Source organism: Musca autumnalis, unplaced genomic scaffold (genome assembly GCF_047663935.1).
Source record: "Musca autumnalis isolate F117 unplaced genomic scaffold, ASM4766393v1 scaffold_2, whole genome shotgun sequence".
NCBI lineage: Eukaryota > Metazoa > Arthropoda > Insecta > Diptera > Muscidae > Musca > Musca autumnalis.
In genome coordinates this window covers 122,723,275-122,740,783 of record NW_027411755.1, presented here as the reverse complement: position 1 = coordinate 122,740,783, position 17,509 = coordinate 122,723,275, and the positions used below count along the sequence as shown (strand labels likewise).

The window sequence follows — 17,509 nt, the reverse complement described above, 5'->3', positions numbered from 1 at the left end:
CTTAGCAAGCTACAAGCTCTTAGCAAGCTCCAAGCTCAACGCTCATAGCCAGCTCAACGCTTATAGCCAGCTCAATGCTCATAACCAGCTCCTACATATTAACCGATCTCTTCCCCCACAGCAATCCGAATACCATAGAGCCGAGTCACACCCGACAAGCCACCCGATTGCCCAGAGCCGACAGCAACCCTATTAGTGCAGAGCCGAACCACACCCGACAACTACCAAGCCGATAACCAACCGATTGCGCCGAGCGGACAGCAACCCGAGTAGTACAGTGGTGCCACACCCGACAGATGGCGAGCCGACAGCCGCCGAACAGCACAGAACCGAACTCAACTAATCGATTACATCCACTTTCCTCACCTATATTATTCGTTCATCAAACACCAAGATTGTATAATAAATGGTCTGTTCCAGAACTGCAAGAATCTACTAATTTTCACTATTTTTTCCGATAACATAAAGGAAAAATTGTTATCGTAGTAAAAATTAGTAAATTCTTGCAGGTTCTGGAACAGAGCAAAAGATTGAAATTGTAAAAACTCGTGTTTTACTTAAGGTTTGTGAGTCTTAGAGCTGGCAAACTATCGATATTCCCGATATTTCATTTCAAAAAATCGATAGCTATCGACATTATCGTTAATTTGTCATCACCATTAATTTGGAAATAAAAATGGCGGAAATGTCTATGCTTTTGTTGACACTTTGCACAAGTACAAACAAAACAAAAATGAGAAAAAACAATTACTTTTATTTAATAAAAAGACACGAAAATAGAATTTACTTTTTCGAAAAATTTCTACATGTGACTACGGACTTACTTTCTCACTTTCAATAGATTTTAGGTCAGGGATTTTTAATCCGATAATATCGATAGACAAAACTATCTATCAATATAGAATTTTTTAAAAAATAATCGATATTATCGATAGTTCCATCGATTTTTTGCCAGCTCTAGTCGGTCTTTAGGCCGACCCTGGCAGCGATTGAGACTACCTCAGCCCTAGACAAAACCACTCGTTATAACTTAGATCAAGTTCGAATATTGGCGATATCCACTCCATCTAGTACATCCCCACAAAGTTCAAAAGTGCACCTGTCTGTCCGGCTGGTTGGGACGCAATATAACTCTCGAACGAATCGGGTTCAAATTTTGTACATCTTAATATTTTCATCAAACTTGGTCTAATTTCGAAGGTGAACCATATCGGCCCACACCTTCAGATACTTATTACACCTTTTTTCATATTTCGTATGCGCGAACACATGGGTATTTTGTTATCGTTTAATGTACGCAAGTGAGGTATGAAAAGGTCGTCACATCTATAATACACAGACCTATGGGCGAGTGAATCAAAGGTGACGAGCGCTTATAAGAAACATATGACCGATGTCCTGCCCTCGACATTAAAATTATTGGCGATTTTAATGCCAAAATTGGAAAGGAGAATATCTTTGGCCCAACAATCGGGAAATTCAGTCTCCGCAGTGAAAGGTCTGACAATGGAATGAGGCTGATAGACTTCGCAGCTGCAAAAAACTAGGATCAAACAAAGACTCGAACCATCACCCTGTTGCAGCAAAGGTACGCACTCGATTAAACGTACGAACAGATACAACACGGAAGCTGGACATCGGTAAGCTGCAATAACAACAGATAGTCACAGCATATTCCACTAACTGGCCCAATTGCTTGATGAAAGCAGTCCTCGTCCCGCTAACATATCAGCACAGTGACAAAGTATTGCCCACTCTATGCGAACAGTCGCAGAATCCGTACTTGGATATCAGATACCTCCGCCAAGGAACCCATGGTATGAGCGGGAGTGTGAAAAAATCTAGACGTACAGGAGCCGATTTTTGTCGGTAACTCAAAAAACAAGTTAGAGAATCGCACTACAGTAAAACAATGTGACTAAGCACCAAAATACCGAAATTCGGGAGGCACCGTTCCATGGGGGCTATATGATAACGTCGATCTATACCTACATATTTCTGGCGGAAAGTTTTTAGACTCAAAGAAGACTAAATACCAAATTTCCGATATTTCGGTAAAACCTTCAAAATACCGAAAATCGGGTGGTAACGTTCTATGGGGCTATATGCAGACGTGGACCTACAACGACAAATTTCATACCGAACGTCTAATACCCCAAATGAAGACCAAATACCACATTTCGGTGGAATATTGAGGCCACAACCTTCAAAATACCGGAAATAGCGAGGTACCGTTCTATGGGGGCTATACTAAGGCGTGAACCTGTACCGACAAGTTTCTGGGGGAAAGATTTATACTCACAACGAAGACTAAATACCAAATTTCAGCCATTTCTGAGGAATACTGAGACCACAACCTTCAAAACACAGAAAATCGGAAAGTACGTTCTATGGGGGCTATATGAAGGCCTGGACCTATACCGAAAAATTTTATATGGAACGTTTAATATCCTAAATGAAGACTAAATACTAAATTTCAGCCATTTCGGTGGAATATTGAGGCCACTACCTTCAAAATACCGGAAATAGGGAGGTACGTTCTATGGCGGCTATATGAAGGCGTGGACCTATACCTAAAAATTTCTAGAGGAAAATGTTATACCCCCAACGAAGACTAAGTATCAAATTTCAGCCATTTCCGTGTGATAATGAGGCTAAACCCTTCAAAATACTGAAAATCGGGTGGTACCGTTCTATGGGGGCTACACCAAAACGTGGACCAATATAGCTCATTTGCAATACCAAATATCCTAGGGGTAATATAAACTTCTGTAACAAATTACAAAGCTATATCTTACAAATTTCGAGCTGTATCTTGATTTCAACAGACGGACGGACATCGACTTAGAATTTTACCCTGATCAAGAATATATATACTTTCTAGGGTCCCTGATGAGTATTTCGATGTGTTACAAACAGAATGACAAAATTTAATTATACCCTCCATATTATGGTGGAGGGTATAAATACCCTCAAGCCTCACAACATTCTCCCTTGGATTAATGCACCCATAATACAGTGATTCAAACCGTTTACGAAGGCGTCATTTGTCTTTTACTTCGTTTTTTATAGCAAAGAATTTTTTTAAAGGTTTGCTTAATAACTTGATACCTTAACCCTATTTAATGGTTCAGAAGAAAAGGAAAGAATCCAAATTAACTCTGGAATCATCCCCTATGTCACCTAATAAAAATTACATCCGATCCTTTGCAACATTGGTCTTCTCTCACAATTCTGTTCAAATAACTACTAAAATATACATAGGAGTTTATTTGTTAGCATTGAAGGATATTTGGAAGTGTGTAACTAAGATTGCCATTTGAAATTGCTTGAAATTTGTACATTTTATATACGGAAATTGAATGTGGTATCTTGTGCAATGTGCACACATTTGTCATCCTTGCACTTTTGTTCGTTCATCCTCGACAATTGTTGTTACCTGGCAACAACTGGGAAAGTGTACTCCGCCCAGGGTGCAAGTGTTGTACTTATCAAGTGGTTTGTAAAAGCTGTTGATATTTTATTGTATTAACCAACAATTGAAAACGGAAGGTAGACGAATTACGGTAATATTTATAGTATTACCCAGGGGTGGATGGGAAAACATAAACAACAATTGAAATAAGTTGTAAAGAAGAGAGCAATATACCCAAGGGTCATGGAGTGCCTTCTATAATGTCCAAGAGTACACCAATTTATAGATAACCCGTTTAACGAGAATAATACAATTCTACAAATTGTACGTTTTAAAGATTGTTAATTTGTAAGTATATTGGAGACCCCTTCAAAACAACAACCTAAACCTTCACAAACTTGATTATTTCAAACAAATCCTTTGGATTTACATAATATAATTAGGTCCTCTAACACATAAAGTGAGTTTTTCTTATCTTATTTAATTTCTCGCCTTTACTAAAGGTAGACCTTTTTTATCCCCCAAACATTAATTAAAATTGCCAAAATTTTATTAGTTTCGCCGTTTGCTTTCTCCTGTGTTTCGCTTTGATTGTTAAAGGCCGCGTTTGGGTCTTTGCTAATGGTTAAATGCAATTTCAGCGACTATTAAATAAAACGTTTAACATGAACAGCAAAGAAAGAAAATTGTATACACAACATTCGAGCAAGTAAGAAAATCATATATTCGTACGTTGTCGACGGATTACACCACTAATTTTTGGCAAGAAATATTATCCAGATAATGTAACTACTATCTAAGGTAAGCTACCTGGCTGAGGCATTTCAAGAAAAGTGTCTATTTTGAACGTATTTAGCTAGAAACTTGGAATTTGGTATGGAAATGAAGGTTGGGAAGTGGTGTTTATAAAAGGGAATGGTACTAAATTTATTACTATTTGGATTTGTGTGAAAGGATAGAGCTGGAAATTCGATATCTTCTTCTTTTCTTTTCTTATCTTCTTCTTTTCTTTTTTCAACGGATTTTTATTGATCCTTCTTCATTTAAAGGGGTGAATAAACAAGTTATTATTTTTTTAAATCGGCTAACAAATGGCTAAGTTATAGTGGTTTAAGTCTGAAAAAACCACAAAAAAACTATAACTGAATTTCTCATAATTTTCAAAAATATGTTTTTTATTTTGTTACAGTGTTTTATTTAACTTGCTTTGGTGTGTGTTTAGTTCAAATCTGGTAACTCATTTTTAACACGGTAGCAGGTAACCAATCGAACTAAAACTTTGCACACTTTTTTCAATATTTATTTTGAAAATTCTGAGAAATTCAGTTATACGTAGTTTTTTGTAGGGGTTTTCAGACTTAAACCACTATAACTTAGCCATTTGTTAGCCGATTTAAAAATGTAATAACTTGTTCGAAAGATATTATTCGCCCCTTTAAAAGGAAGAAGGATCAAAAATGTGAAAAAAGAAGATATGTCCGTTTGAATTTGAAAATGTAAGAAACCCAGATTTTCACTACTTTTACCGTTATAAAAAAATAAAACGAAGTGACCCAAACGAACTAATGGCATTGTCGTTGTCCATGGATCCCAACACGATATAATTTTGCATCAAAACGCGTTCCAATGCTTTCGCGATGTATTAGAGAGTTCTTAATTACTGTCTTGGCTACAGTTGTTATCCTTGCGTTTGATCGAAAATCCGATGGTTTGGCTGTTATATGCCAAAATGTCAAAAAAAGAAAAAAAAAAACGTGGATAAAAAACTTAAAGTCAAAATCAGTCAAATGGAAGGTGCTTACACCTGGTAAGTTTTCGCAGATTCTGAAACTAGAATGCTCATAGATGAGAAATATCAAGAAACAAAAAAAAAAAATCGCCGGAGGGATTTTCAAATAAATCGCGATTTAAGTTTACATTTTTAGGGGTTCTTTAGGTTTTCACGATTTTGCTTGGAAACCGCGAGTCCTATGTAAATGGGCCTATAGAAAATTTTGTAGCTGTGAAAATTCTCCACACGATTGACCTTTATAATATATTCGTAGGTTTTACCGTTTTTGAGATATAGAAGTTCAAATGGAGACAATGCACTGACTGTATCGCCTCCTTATAAAACAATGGCATTACTGCAATTTCCCAAATTAAACATTAAATCTTGAAATTAAATCTTGAAAATGGTAAAACCTAGGAAAAAATAAATCATCCAACCTTGTAGGGAATTTTCAGAGCTTTTAATTTTTTCGAATTAACCTATATATTTCAAAAAATGGTAAAACCTACGACGAAACCTAAAGGTCAGTCTTGTAGAGAATTTTTACAGCTACAACATTTTCTTTAGACTCATTTCGATACGACTTGCGGTTTCCAAGCAAAATCGTGAAAACCTAAAAAACCCCTAAAATTGTGAATTTTTATCGCGATTTATTTAAAAACCCGTCCGTCGATTTTTTCTGATTTTTTTATTTTTCTTATCTATGAACATTGCTGTTTCAATATCAGCGAAATCTTCCCATGTGTAAGCGGTTTTCATCAAATGTTAGTTAGGGCGCACTGAGCATGATATTGTTTTATAAGGAAGGGATACAGTCAGTGCATTGTCTCAATTTGAACTTCTATATCTCAAAAACGGTAAAACCTACGAAAATATCATAAGGGTCAATCTTGTGGAGAATTTTCACTGCTGCAATATTTTTCTTAGGCAAATTTACATAGGGCCCGCGGTTTCCAAGCAAAATCGTGAAAACCTAAAGAACCCCTAAAAATCTGAACTTAAATCGCGATTTATTTGAAAATCCCTCCGGCGATTTTTCGAGTTTTCTCATCTGTGAGCATTGTAGTTTCAGAATCTGCAAAAACTTCCCAGGTATCAGCACCTTCCATTTAAATTTGGTTAAGGCACACCGTGCTAAGCCTTAGTGGACCTTTTGCTCAGTTCAATCCCAGGAATAAGAAACGCGAAGGGCCCACTAAGGGTTTCAAATCGCCCGGCCTAATGAATATAGGTGGAATTATGTTGTTTTATAGTTGCTGTTGTTGTGTAGGGTTGATATACACACAGAGAAAAAAATATGATTGATCCAACAATATTCGAAGAGCAAAATATGTATTGTAAAGATATTGTTAAATTCCAAATGTAGAATTGTGATTCCAACAATTGGGTTTTGTTAAATCCAAAAATAGTTTTTGTCAACTGAACAATAGTTCTCTCTTTTCTTCGACAATTTTTTCTCTTCTCTCGCTATTCGATGCCGTGTTGAAAAAAACAATTATGGTGAGTTTTGTTTGTATGACATGAAGCCTTTATCTTTGTTTTTGTGTGTATGTATACCAACAATGAGACTCTTGTTATACCCTATACCACAATGTGGAAAAGGGTATTATAAGTTTGTTTTGGTAAAAATTCATGTAACACCGCGAAATATTCGTCGAAGACCCCTAATGTGGTATACCATTCTTCATATCTCGACGAGATAAAGCGATTTTGAGATGTGTGTCCGTCCGTCAGTCCGTCCGTCCGTCTGTCCATTATAAATTGTAAACACGCTCCAGGTCGCAATTATGGACCGATCGTCACGAAATTTTGTATGGAGGTCGGGTTCAGATCAGAATAGATCCCTATTCTTATTGGTGATGATCGTGAAATATTTAGCGGGTGAAATGGACAAAAAACATAATATTTATCCAATTTTGTAGCGGCTCTGTAGGTCTCAATTATAGTCCGATCAACGCGTAATTTTAAATAAGGTAAGAGTATATCACAAAGGAGAGGCTTGCAATTTGAGATGGCGATCGGATAATATTTAGAGGATTAAATGGACCAAAACTTTTGTGTGAAAATTGTGAAAAATTTTAATATACAGCTTATATCTTAATTCCTGGAAGTAACATTCCGGACAAGTGAGATATACTTGAAAGTGGAACGCTTGACCTTTCAATTGATGCCAATTATGTTGGTGTGCATGATCAGATAACAGAGTTACAGCCTAATATATCCCGTTATTTGTTTTTAGTGTGATAATAAACTCGCTAGAAGTCGCAATTATACATCAATAGTCACGAAATTTTACACCGGGTAAGAGTATAGGTCGAAAAAGATGCCTACAATTTTGAATGATGATCTGATATTCTTTAGCGGGTGAAATGGGACAATACTTTTGTATGAAAAATATAAAAATTTTCATTTTGGTCGATATTTTAATTCCTTGAGGACATATATATTTCGCAAAGTAGCCTACATATGGGAAAAAACTGCTAACCTTCCTCTGATGTAAATTGCAATAAAGTGTTTGCTAGATAACGGGCCTACTGCCTATTATATAATGGGTTCTGTGTAGAGAACCACATTTTTATACCATGCTACATATTATCTCTCCAAAAGTTTATGTAACACCACGAAATATTCGTCCTAGACCCCTTATTTGGTATGCCAAAATTCATATCTCGACGAGGTAAAGCGATTTAGCGATGTGTGTCCGTCCATTAAAAATTGTAAACCGATTGTAACAAATTTTTTAAGGAGATTGGGTTCGGGCTAGAATAGAAATGATTAGGTTTTGGTAATGATCGTGAAATGTTCAGGGGATGAAATGGACCAAAAACAAAATTTTAACCAATTTTGTAGCGGCTCTGTAGGTCAAAATAATAAACCGCAAAATTTTAAACAAAGTTTGAGTTTATGATGAAGAAGAAGCGTACAAACCAACGTGAAGATCAGATAATACTTAGCGGGTTAAATGGACTGAAACTTTTGTGTGAAATTGGTAAAAATTTCAATAACGTAGCGGTAAAACACCGGAAGTAGTAGTACTACATAAGTGGGTTTCATTACATTTTAGTTTGTGTGACCTAAATTTTCCTTTCCTGCTACAAAAATGTCTTTGTCATGCTAGATAACTTTTTGGTAATAAGTATTATACATTACATCTCTGATATTTGATAATTAAATTTTCACAATCATTGAAAAGAACTTCCGTGGAGAGCGTTTGTCCAGGGATAGTGGTATAGGGTATCCCATGGTCGGCTTCGTCCGACTATAGACTTTTCTTACTTGTTTTTATTTGTTTCCGTTTTGTTTCATTCTTCTATCTTCATTGTGCTTTGAGGTTTGGTGTTATACCGGAGTTTGTTATGGTGTTCAATTATTCCTTATGTTGTGATGGGTGCTTGTGGCTTTTTGTTTGTCTTTGTTGTCAGCCAATGCAGCAAACCATGTATTGTGTTCATCAATGATTGCAATATTATACGCGACATTTATATCCAAGTTATGTGAAAAGTGTATTTGAGAAGTATATACACTCAAATCAAAAATTTCTGGGCTGGTTTTCTGGGTTGACAATACTTTTTGTAAACAAAATTAGATTACTTGTTGTGTATTTATTTCAGCTAAAGTCCATATTCAGCGGTTAATAGAACTGATGAGGAAGTTTGGCTGCTTCCGAAACTATAGTCTTCTCTGCCTCCGCTCGTAATAATCAATTTCATTACCCACTGTAAAACATTTTGTTTCTTCAAATTTTGAAGCAACAAAATATGGACTTTAGCTGAAATAAATACACAACAAGTATTATTTTGCAGTCCAACAATACAAAGCCAACAACAATAACAGGCAATCAGCACGGCCTTACTTGTTGACTACGCATAAAGCAAAAACAACATTTTGTTGTGAACTCTGCTTACTGCAAACAACACTACTTATGCTTGTCTTCTTTGCGATGCAAAGACAGCATTAAAAAACAGTAGTGGGTATATGATTTTGATTATTCTGACTCAATTGTACGGTCAACAGATTTAGGAGGATACAGAAAATTTCTCGTTCTGTTTAATTTTCTGGTCACTCTTATTGACCTGTTTATCGATACAGAGTCAGCGGTTAATGGAACTGATGAGGAAGTTTGGCTGCTTCCGAAACTATAGTCTTCTCTGCCTCCGCTCGTAGTAATCAATTTCATTACCCACTGTAAAACATTTTGTTTCTTCAAATTTTGAAGCAACAAAATATGGACTTTAGCTGAAATAAATACACAACAAGTATTATTTTGCAGTCCAACAATACAAAGCCAACAACAAAATTAGATTATTTTTTGAAATTTTGCCTGTAAGGGCGAAGATCATTTTTAATGATTTTTTTATTAATTTTCTCGTTTAGAGTTAAGCTTGATGATCGGAAATTATTTGGAAGTGAAAAAGGAAAGCCAAGGACTCGAACCCACATAGATTATGAAAGTTCCTACAATCGGTATTGTTAACGATTTTTACAATATTGCGGAAATTCGAAAGTTGTTTTTGTTTTCTATGTTTGGAACAAAAGATGGTATTTTTGGATTTGGATTACAATGTTTGAACAAAACAAATACATTTTTTGAACCAAAACAAATATTTTCGTTCCAACAAAAGCGAAAAATATTTTTTCTCTGCGTGTATTGATGTGGTTGTTGGTGGATATACTCGTACGTACCAAAAGTGAACGAAAATTCCTAAATGCCACAGAATTTAGTTCAAATTGTTATTGTGTAAAGAGGTAGAGCTGAAATTGTGAAATTCGTTGTTAGCATGGTTTAATAATAAAGGTTAGCTAAAGCTTCCTGTCAATTTAATTTTTTTCTATTGACTGTTCCTAAAGTACAGTGCACATTGTCAGTTTTGCATGACGATTTTTTGCAGTTATCGATAACTGTCCAACCGTTCAGCAACCACAAAATATGTTGTGGTTGCATGATGAATGACAAAAATGAACGGCCACACTAGCAAGCAACAACAAAGCAGTCATTCAAAACTGACAATGTGTACCCAGCTTAAAACTTCAAAACAATATACACAATGTTTGTATGTGTGTGTGATGTTTGAATAATATGCCAACAAAATTTTAAAAACAATCGAATTCAATGATTTTCAAAATTGTTTTTAGAACATTTGTATGGAAGAAATCCTTCAACTTATTATTGAAACAAACATTTTATCATATCCACAACCCGATTATGTGGAGAAACCTTGCCCCTTCATTCATTTTTCGCGTTTTTTATTAAATGCTCAAAATTGGTATTTTGTAAACAAACCCACGTGTTGCCTTTTTGTTTACTAATTTTGAAGTTTTATGAATTCAGGAAAAACAAGGGTTCTATAGATTTTTTTCATTTAAATCTACCTCTTTACTTATACCATGGTTGTTAGGATAGCAGTTGGCGATTAGAGTGGAGATAAGGAGGAGGTTTTTGTATACGAAAAGTACTAAATACTGCTATAATTGGGTTTGGGAGAACAGATGAAGCTGTAAATGAGTATCGTGGTTGGGATATATTTTTGGATATAGGGATGTCATTTTTGAAACTTATACCTATTATAAGTACTATTTTTGGTACCATTTTGATGTTGCATAAAGGGATAGAGCTGGAATTTCGAATTTTTGCATTAGAGTTTAAGGAGTTTTTGAAGATAAGGAGTTTTTGAATTGTGAAATTAGGCATGGAGGTCTCTAATGATTGAATTATTAAGTTTGTGATTTAAATACGAAAAGTACAGAATGGTACTAAACTTGGTGTTGGGTGAAGCTGGAATTATACAATAAGTGTGCGAAGAATACGAAGGTGCAATAAATTTGGTATGGGGCTAAGGAATAGAAGTGGAATTCAGTAGTGGGATTCTCTAACTACTTAACGACAAAATTAACAACAAAATTTGATAAGTACCGTGAATCGTCGTTAAATGTTATTCTGTACCTACATTTTACCGATTTTTGTAGCTAAGTCCTATCGTTAAATACCGAAAAACATTGCTAAGTTAACGACCAAAAAAAAGTAGTCGCTATGTCTACCAACAAACTTATTTATGTATGTGTTGTCATATTAAAAAGAACAAAACAATTTAATTCAACATTGGAAGAATTAAAAACGAAAATGGCTTTTGAATATGTCGCAATGGAATTAGAAAATCAAGCTGAAATCAATTTTCGAACACAGGAAAGAAAAATTCTAAGGCAAATGGAAGATCCATTCGAATTAAGCGACAGAGAGTTTCGGGTATTATATAGGTTAAAAAAGAATACCATATATTCAATAGTGGATGCAATAGGGAGTCGTTTGGAATCCCAAAGAATTACTGGGATAAACCCTGAAAAAATGGTAAGTGTGTACATTAGGTTAAATCAATTTTGAATTAATTGTATCGTTTAGGTGCTGTCGTCAATTCGTTTTTTTGCTACGGGAAGTTTCCAAAGGCCTATCGGCGAACATTGGGGAATTTCTCTTAGCCAATCGTCAGTCAGCCGATCATTACACAAAGTAACTGATAGCATCAATGAACTCCTTTTGAGGCAGTGGGTTATGTTTCCAAAAAACACATATGAACGAAACATAATGAAAGATAAATTTCGGAACAGTTCCTACCCTTTCGAAGGATGCATTGGTGCTATTGACTGCACGCATGTTGCAATACTAGCCCCTAAGAGAAATGAGGGTGCATATATAAACCATCACGGTTACCACTCATTGAACGTTCAGATGGTAAGTACTTACATATAGGTATATACGATATGAAAATTAAATGTAAAGATATGTTTCCCTTTCAGATTTGTGATCCAAATCTAAGCATTTTAAATGTCAATGCCCAATATGGAGGTTCAAGGCACGATTCATATATATGGGGTTCTAGTCCAGTTCGAATTCTGTTAGAAAGGTCTTTTAATAATGGCGAACGCAGGACTTTTTTAATAGGTATTATAATGGTACATTAACGCTACTCTTTTATACACCCCATACACTAATTTCAGGTGACATGGGATACCCGCTTGAACCTTGGCTAATGATTCCTCTACCAAATGAAATACCTGGAACCCCGAGATTTGCATACAATGAAGCTTTGTGTAAAACTCGAAATTGTATTGAAAGGGCATTTGGTGTCATGAAGAATACATGGAGATGCCTTTCTCGTCATCGTGTATTACAATATGATCCTGCATTCGCTGGAAGAATTGTAAATGCATGTACGGTCTTGCACAACATGAAATGCCAATACCGGGAGCCCACAGTAGATCATTACTATGAAAATGAACCAATAATAAGAGAACGAGAATACATTCCTGAGGGTCAACCGCTTCTGTCTGTTGCTCGACGTATTCAGAACCAAATTATAGAGCAACATTTTTCTTAACTGTATCAATATATAAACTTCCATATACTGTCCATTCTTTTCACATAAAAATAGTATGAATCATAGTTTAAACGTGATGATATCTATGGAGTAATAAATCAAAATGATATACCTATTGGTATTTTTGCAAGATATCTCAACAGTAATGTTAATGTTCTATAAGACCGCTATCTTTTATTTAACTGCATCTAAAAACCAGGAGAGAAAGCAAAAGGCGGGCGACTATATTTTACCCTAAACCACTATGGATACATAACATTTTTATAGGTGATTTGCAAAAATTGGAGATATGTGTAAATACCGACCGTTATCTAATTTATATATATATATATATATATGTATATATATATATATATATATATATAGGGTCTTTGTTGAACCAAATACGTGAAATCGGTTGGTATTAAAGCTATGCCGTTCTTACAATGGATAAATTTTTATTCTCCAATTTTAGCTGAATCGGAAAATAAATATGACCTACGCGTTACGAACTGACGTACGGACATGCATAAATCGACGCATAAAGTGATTCTATGTTTATGCCTAAAAGGAACTATGAGTCTCTCTCTTGTTTCCTTTTTATACCCTTCACCATAGTATGGAGGGTATATTAAGTTTGTTTATACGTTTGTAACGCATTGAAATAATCATTTGCAAACCTATATAGTATATTTATTATTGATCAGTATAAAATTTTGAATCGATCTATGCATGGTTGTCCGTCTGTGGTAATCACTCTAGCATCCACAAAAATTTCGGAAAGATGCGTCTTTTGTTTGCAGGCAGGTCAAGTTTGAAGATGGGCTAAATTGGTCCACCTTCTGGTATATACCCCATATAACGGCCCCGCCCAATTTCAGGTATGATGATGAAATTTTAAATTTATCAAAAGGTAGATTTATTAGAAATACACTACTGTACGGCTTTCCTCAAAATATCCACATTCTCAAATTAAAAAAAATACAATAACAACATAAAATGTGATGCTTATTTCCTTTATTTGTGGTCACTTAAATTTCCAAAAAAAATATGTAATTGTATATATGCATTTTTATGTGGGGTAAGAGCACCAATAGTCTGCACTTTAACCCTTAACATTAAGAATAACATTTTTCAATTTACTTATTCTAATTATGAATTAAAATATAAATTTATTAAACAAAATTTTAAACAATACGTTAATGACATACTTCCTCAAATTAAAATAATCTTATATGTCATTGCTGTTGTTCACCGTTTGATTGAAGTTTCACCGTAGTTGTGTTACAAATTGGGAGTAAAGATTTGTACGTGTACCATCTGCAATTTCAGAAGCAACCTTGTAACGGCAATTAAGCAAATCGAAGAAAACCACCATTTAGTCTCAACATGTCTTTTCAACCATATGAATTGACACCACGTAATTATAAATCTGAAAAAATACAAAAAACTAAAATTGTATCAGCCACAAATTCATCGTTCCTAAAAACGTAAACATTAACATACCAAACACATTTTCTGGTTACTGGTTAAACTGAAATAATCCTCAGTTTTCATAAACATTGTTTAAAATTCCAAACTATAACTTTTGCGAGTCAGTTGCTTTTGCCAAAAAATCCTGTTTACTGTTGTTTTGTTGGCTTACGTTTGTCATAATATTTGAGAACAAGCTGCAAGTTGATCTTTTAATTGTAAGCATGAATGCGTATTAGTTGTAGACGTTTGGTGCATTGGAAGAGCGTAGATGTGCCTGAATATCCGCATCCAATAGGTAGAAGAGTGCTGTAGAAAAAAGAAAGGCAATTAAAAGGGTTTCTCACTTATAGCATGTTTACATTTATGAAATCGAGTGGATTTACACTGTCAATTCCTTTGTGTAAACGTGAAATGAAAACTCATTTGAAATACATTAGACTTCGTTTAACGTATAATCAAAGGAATTGACAGTTGAAATCCCCTTTCGCAAGTGTTAACGTAGTATTAGATTATTCAGTTTAATTAATGATTATGAATTGTATTCTCACCATTTATTATGACCAACTGGTATTAAACAAACCTTGATTGGAGCATATATTTCATCATATGAATGACAAGGATTGTGGTGGCTAGTATTATTTAAGAAAGGTTTTGTGTGTAATCGTCATTATTTTCAGTGTTTAGTGTTGTGGAATAAGGTGTAGTTTTTCAACGAAAGCTGTATGAAAATGTTGTGTTATTATGAAAATAATAATTAAAAATTAAAAAGAACTATTTCATGCATATATTTTTAAAAATGATTACATATTTTAGTAACTAGGTATATTAACAGTTTATAACTATAATTATGCAGTAACATAGAATTTCATATTTCATTAAAATTTATTGAGGAAAACTAATTTTTTGTTATTTTTTATGTAAATAAAGAAGCTTACAAACGGTACACATTTTCACTTTCCAACATCTCTTAAACGATGTTCAATCTTCGTAACACAGTTTTCGATTCTACTCTGTGCAGATAAAATTTCTCCGAGAAAAGAAAAATTGTCAGATATTTTTATCATTGCTTGCGACATATCTTTTTGCGCATTTGCGAGAATCTAAAATATCAAAATTAATGCAGAGCTGATTAATACATAATGGAAGCTAAAGGTGGATAATGGTAGTATATATTCCAGTATATGCATTCCAGTTTTATAATTATTTTTAGCACAAATCCTAGACTAACTCTGACATGATATTGAATTAACTCGATTTATAAATTTGACCTATATTGTCTGATAGGTTATACTATATTGAAGATTCAATATCATTATAACAAATGTTAGTCTAAAAAAGAATCAGACCCTGTATGGAAAAGTGCAGTTTACGCACTTACGGATGTGAATAAAAACAAAACCGTCACTAACGGACTGACAGCCTAAATTTACAATAGTATTTACAAAAAAACTCACCAACATAGCGTCGGCCTGAGTTTTCGCGATATTTAGAAACTCTTCTCGGTTTCCATTGTCTTTTTTCTGTCTTTTCAAAGGCGTTGTTTTTTCCATTGTCTTGGCAACTTTAGATGGTTTAGATGGTTTGGCAGCGTTATATGAATCTGGCATTTCGAAGTCTTCATCTAATGCCTCAATTTCGACGGCACACATACCGACCTCTTCCTCTGGAGTTTTTGTTGTGTCGTCAAGAAAAGCATTCAGATCGTTGGCCTATAATGAAAGTAAAAAAACATGATAAGATATGACATACATAAGTTTGACATAACTGATACATGCTTGTTACAAGTCGGAACTTACAATCTCAATTTCCAAACTATCGGGACAGCTTTCGTTACCCATCATATACTCCCATCCTACCAATCCAACCACACGCTCCTCGATTGGTGTGAGTAATCCTTGTGAAAGTGGCATATTCCCGGTAGCAGCCCTTTCCCTTTTGAGGGTTTTGAATTTTGTGGAAGATTTGGACTTTAAGTCCCTCCAAACCTAGAAATAGGAAATGAGAAAGAAATCAAATAGTACCCGAACTAACACCAAATTTGCAACAGAGACTGCGGGATTTGTAATTCATAATATTTATACTCTAGAGAGGGATGAACAACAATGTAGTAGAAAACCCTTAGATTAACAGGCATATCAGAAAGATCGGACGCTGAGGAGCGTCAACGAAACCCAGAGTATTTTCGGTTCAACTGAGAACGTGGAAGTACGGAACAGTGCAAACAGGCCCGCAAAACACAAGTACCTTTTCAACTGCCCCACCAAAAAACGTACTCAGTGGGCTGTGGTTGCATCTGGATAGATCCAGAGCCAGATTGAGCAGAAGAACAAAAACACAATAAAAAAACACTGTTACAATAACTACAAATACATAACAACTCTTACTCACAGTTTGCCATTGCTCTGCTGTTTTAACTGCTCCCGGGATTTTATTTAATTCCTCCCCAATCGTCTGCCACTTTTTCCGGGCCATTTCTTTTCCATGCATTGCAACATATTTTCCCTCTGCTAGGCCCTTTTCCGCCTCTAAAAATGTCAACAGGGCTGCATGTTGTGCTGCACTGGCTCGAGCACATCGAGATTTTTTTCTTAAATTAAAATAAAAGCCATAAAAAAAATTAAAAATATATTAGAAATAGATTATACTTACTGCTGCGTTAGCTCCATTTTGAAATAAAAGCAAGCGTTCTGTTTTGACGTTTCTCCTTTTCATCGATTTTCGTCGTTATTTTTTACCGATTTTTGCTATCGATAGCATGTTGTTAGTGAATAACACATTCGTTATTTCAACCGATATTTATCGTTGCTTAACAAAATCGGTTCGTTAATTAAAAAATGTACGGAATCCCACTACTGATTTATTACTTTTTTTGTCAGGTTCACTGTTACGAGGTGGTAATACAAAAAGTGTACTAGAAGTATTAAAGATTGAATCACTGGTATTGAAAATTACTATATTATGAAAATCCGCCTTTAAAATATATGAAATGTTTCCACATGTAATACCATGGATTTTAAAAATTTTACCGAATAGTGTACTAATGCTTTCATGACCAAAATTTTGAAAGTTCATGTTAGCGAAAATGTCTTATTTATCAAAGATATAAACCTCATTTTAGACTTATTTTACTGATGAAATAATTTTCAATACTATTTTTTAATACAAATGGCGTAAGACTTCTTGGCAAATTTTATCTTGTTTTTAGAACTTTTTTGACAATATGTCAGAGTTAATATATGGCCAAAACAATGAATATGTTAATAATCCCATATATTTTTGGGCGTATCAATTATCAAATAATTCACAACTACAGTGAATGTTTTGACATTCAGTGATATCACTTCGGTAAGACCAAAAGAAAGAGAATACAATCGGAAACCCTTAGAAATACCATAACATTGAATTTTCAAATATCTTAACCATGGTTTAATAATAAAGGTTAGCTAAAGCTTCCTGTCAATTTAATTTTTTTTTCTTTCGACTGTTCCTAAAACGTCA

The 17,509-nt window shown here is 34.6% G+C and overlaps 1 protein-coding gene across 1 annotated transcript; it reads right to left on the bottom strand.

Annotated features, from left to right (window-relative positions):
* Positions 1-13,942: 13,942 nt before the first annotated feature.
* LOC141392378 (uncharacterized) lies at positions 13,943-16,677 on the bottom strand. Its single transcript, XM_073965328.1, has 7 exons — positions 16,661-16,677; positions 16,400-16,598; positions 15,808-15,996; positions 15,466-15,720; positions 14,560-14,729; positions 14,042-14,317; positions 13,943-13,967 (listed from the first exon to the last, which is right to left on the bottom strand). Exons 1-5 carry the CDS (start codon positions 16,675-16,677, stop codon positions 14,685-14,687), a joined length of 705 nt encoding a protein of 234 aa, XP_073821429.1. The 3' UTR covers positions 13,943-13,967; positions 14,042-14,317; positions 14,560-14,684.
* Between the last annotated feature and the right edge of the window lie 832 nt (positions 16,678-17,509).

Excerpts from the sequence above, each read along its gene's own strand:
- LOC141392378 (XM_073965328.1), bottom strand. Across the intron at positions 15,997-16,399 it reads CAGCAGAGCAATGGCAAACT|GTTTGGAGGGACTTAAAGTC; the intron begins GTGAGTAAGAGT and ends TCCTATTTCTAG. Across the intron at positions 14,730-15,465 it reads CTCAGGCCGACGCTATGTTG|CTTTCGTTGAAAAACTACAC; the intron begins GTGAGTTTTTTT and ends ATTTTCATACAG.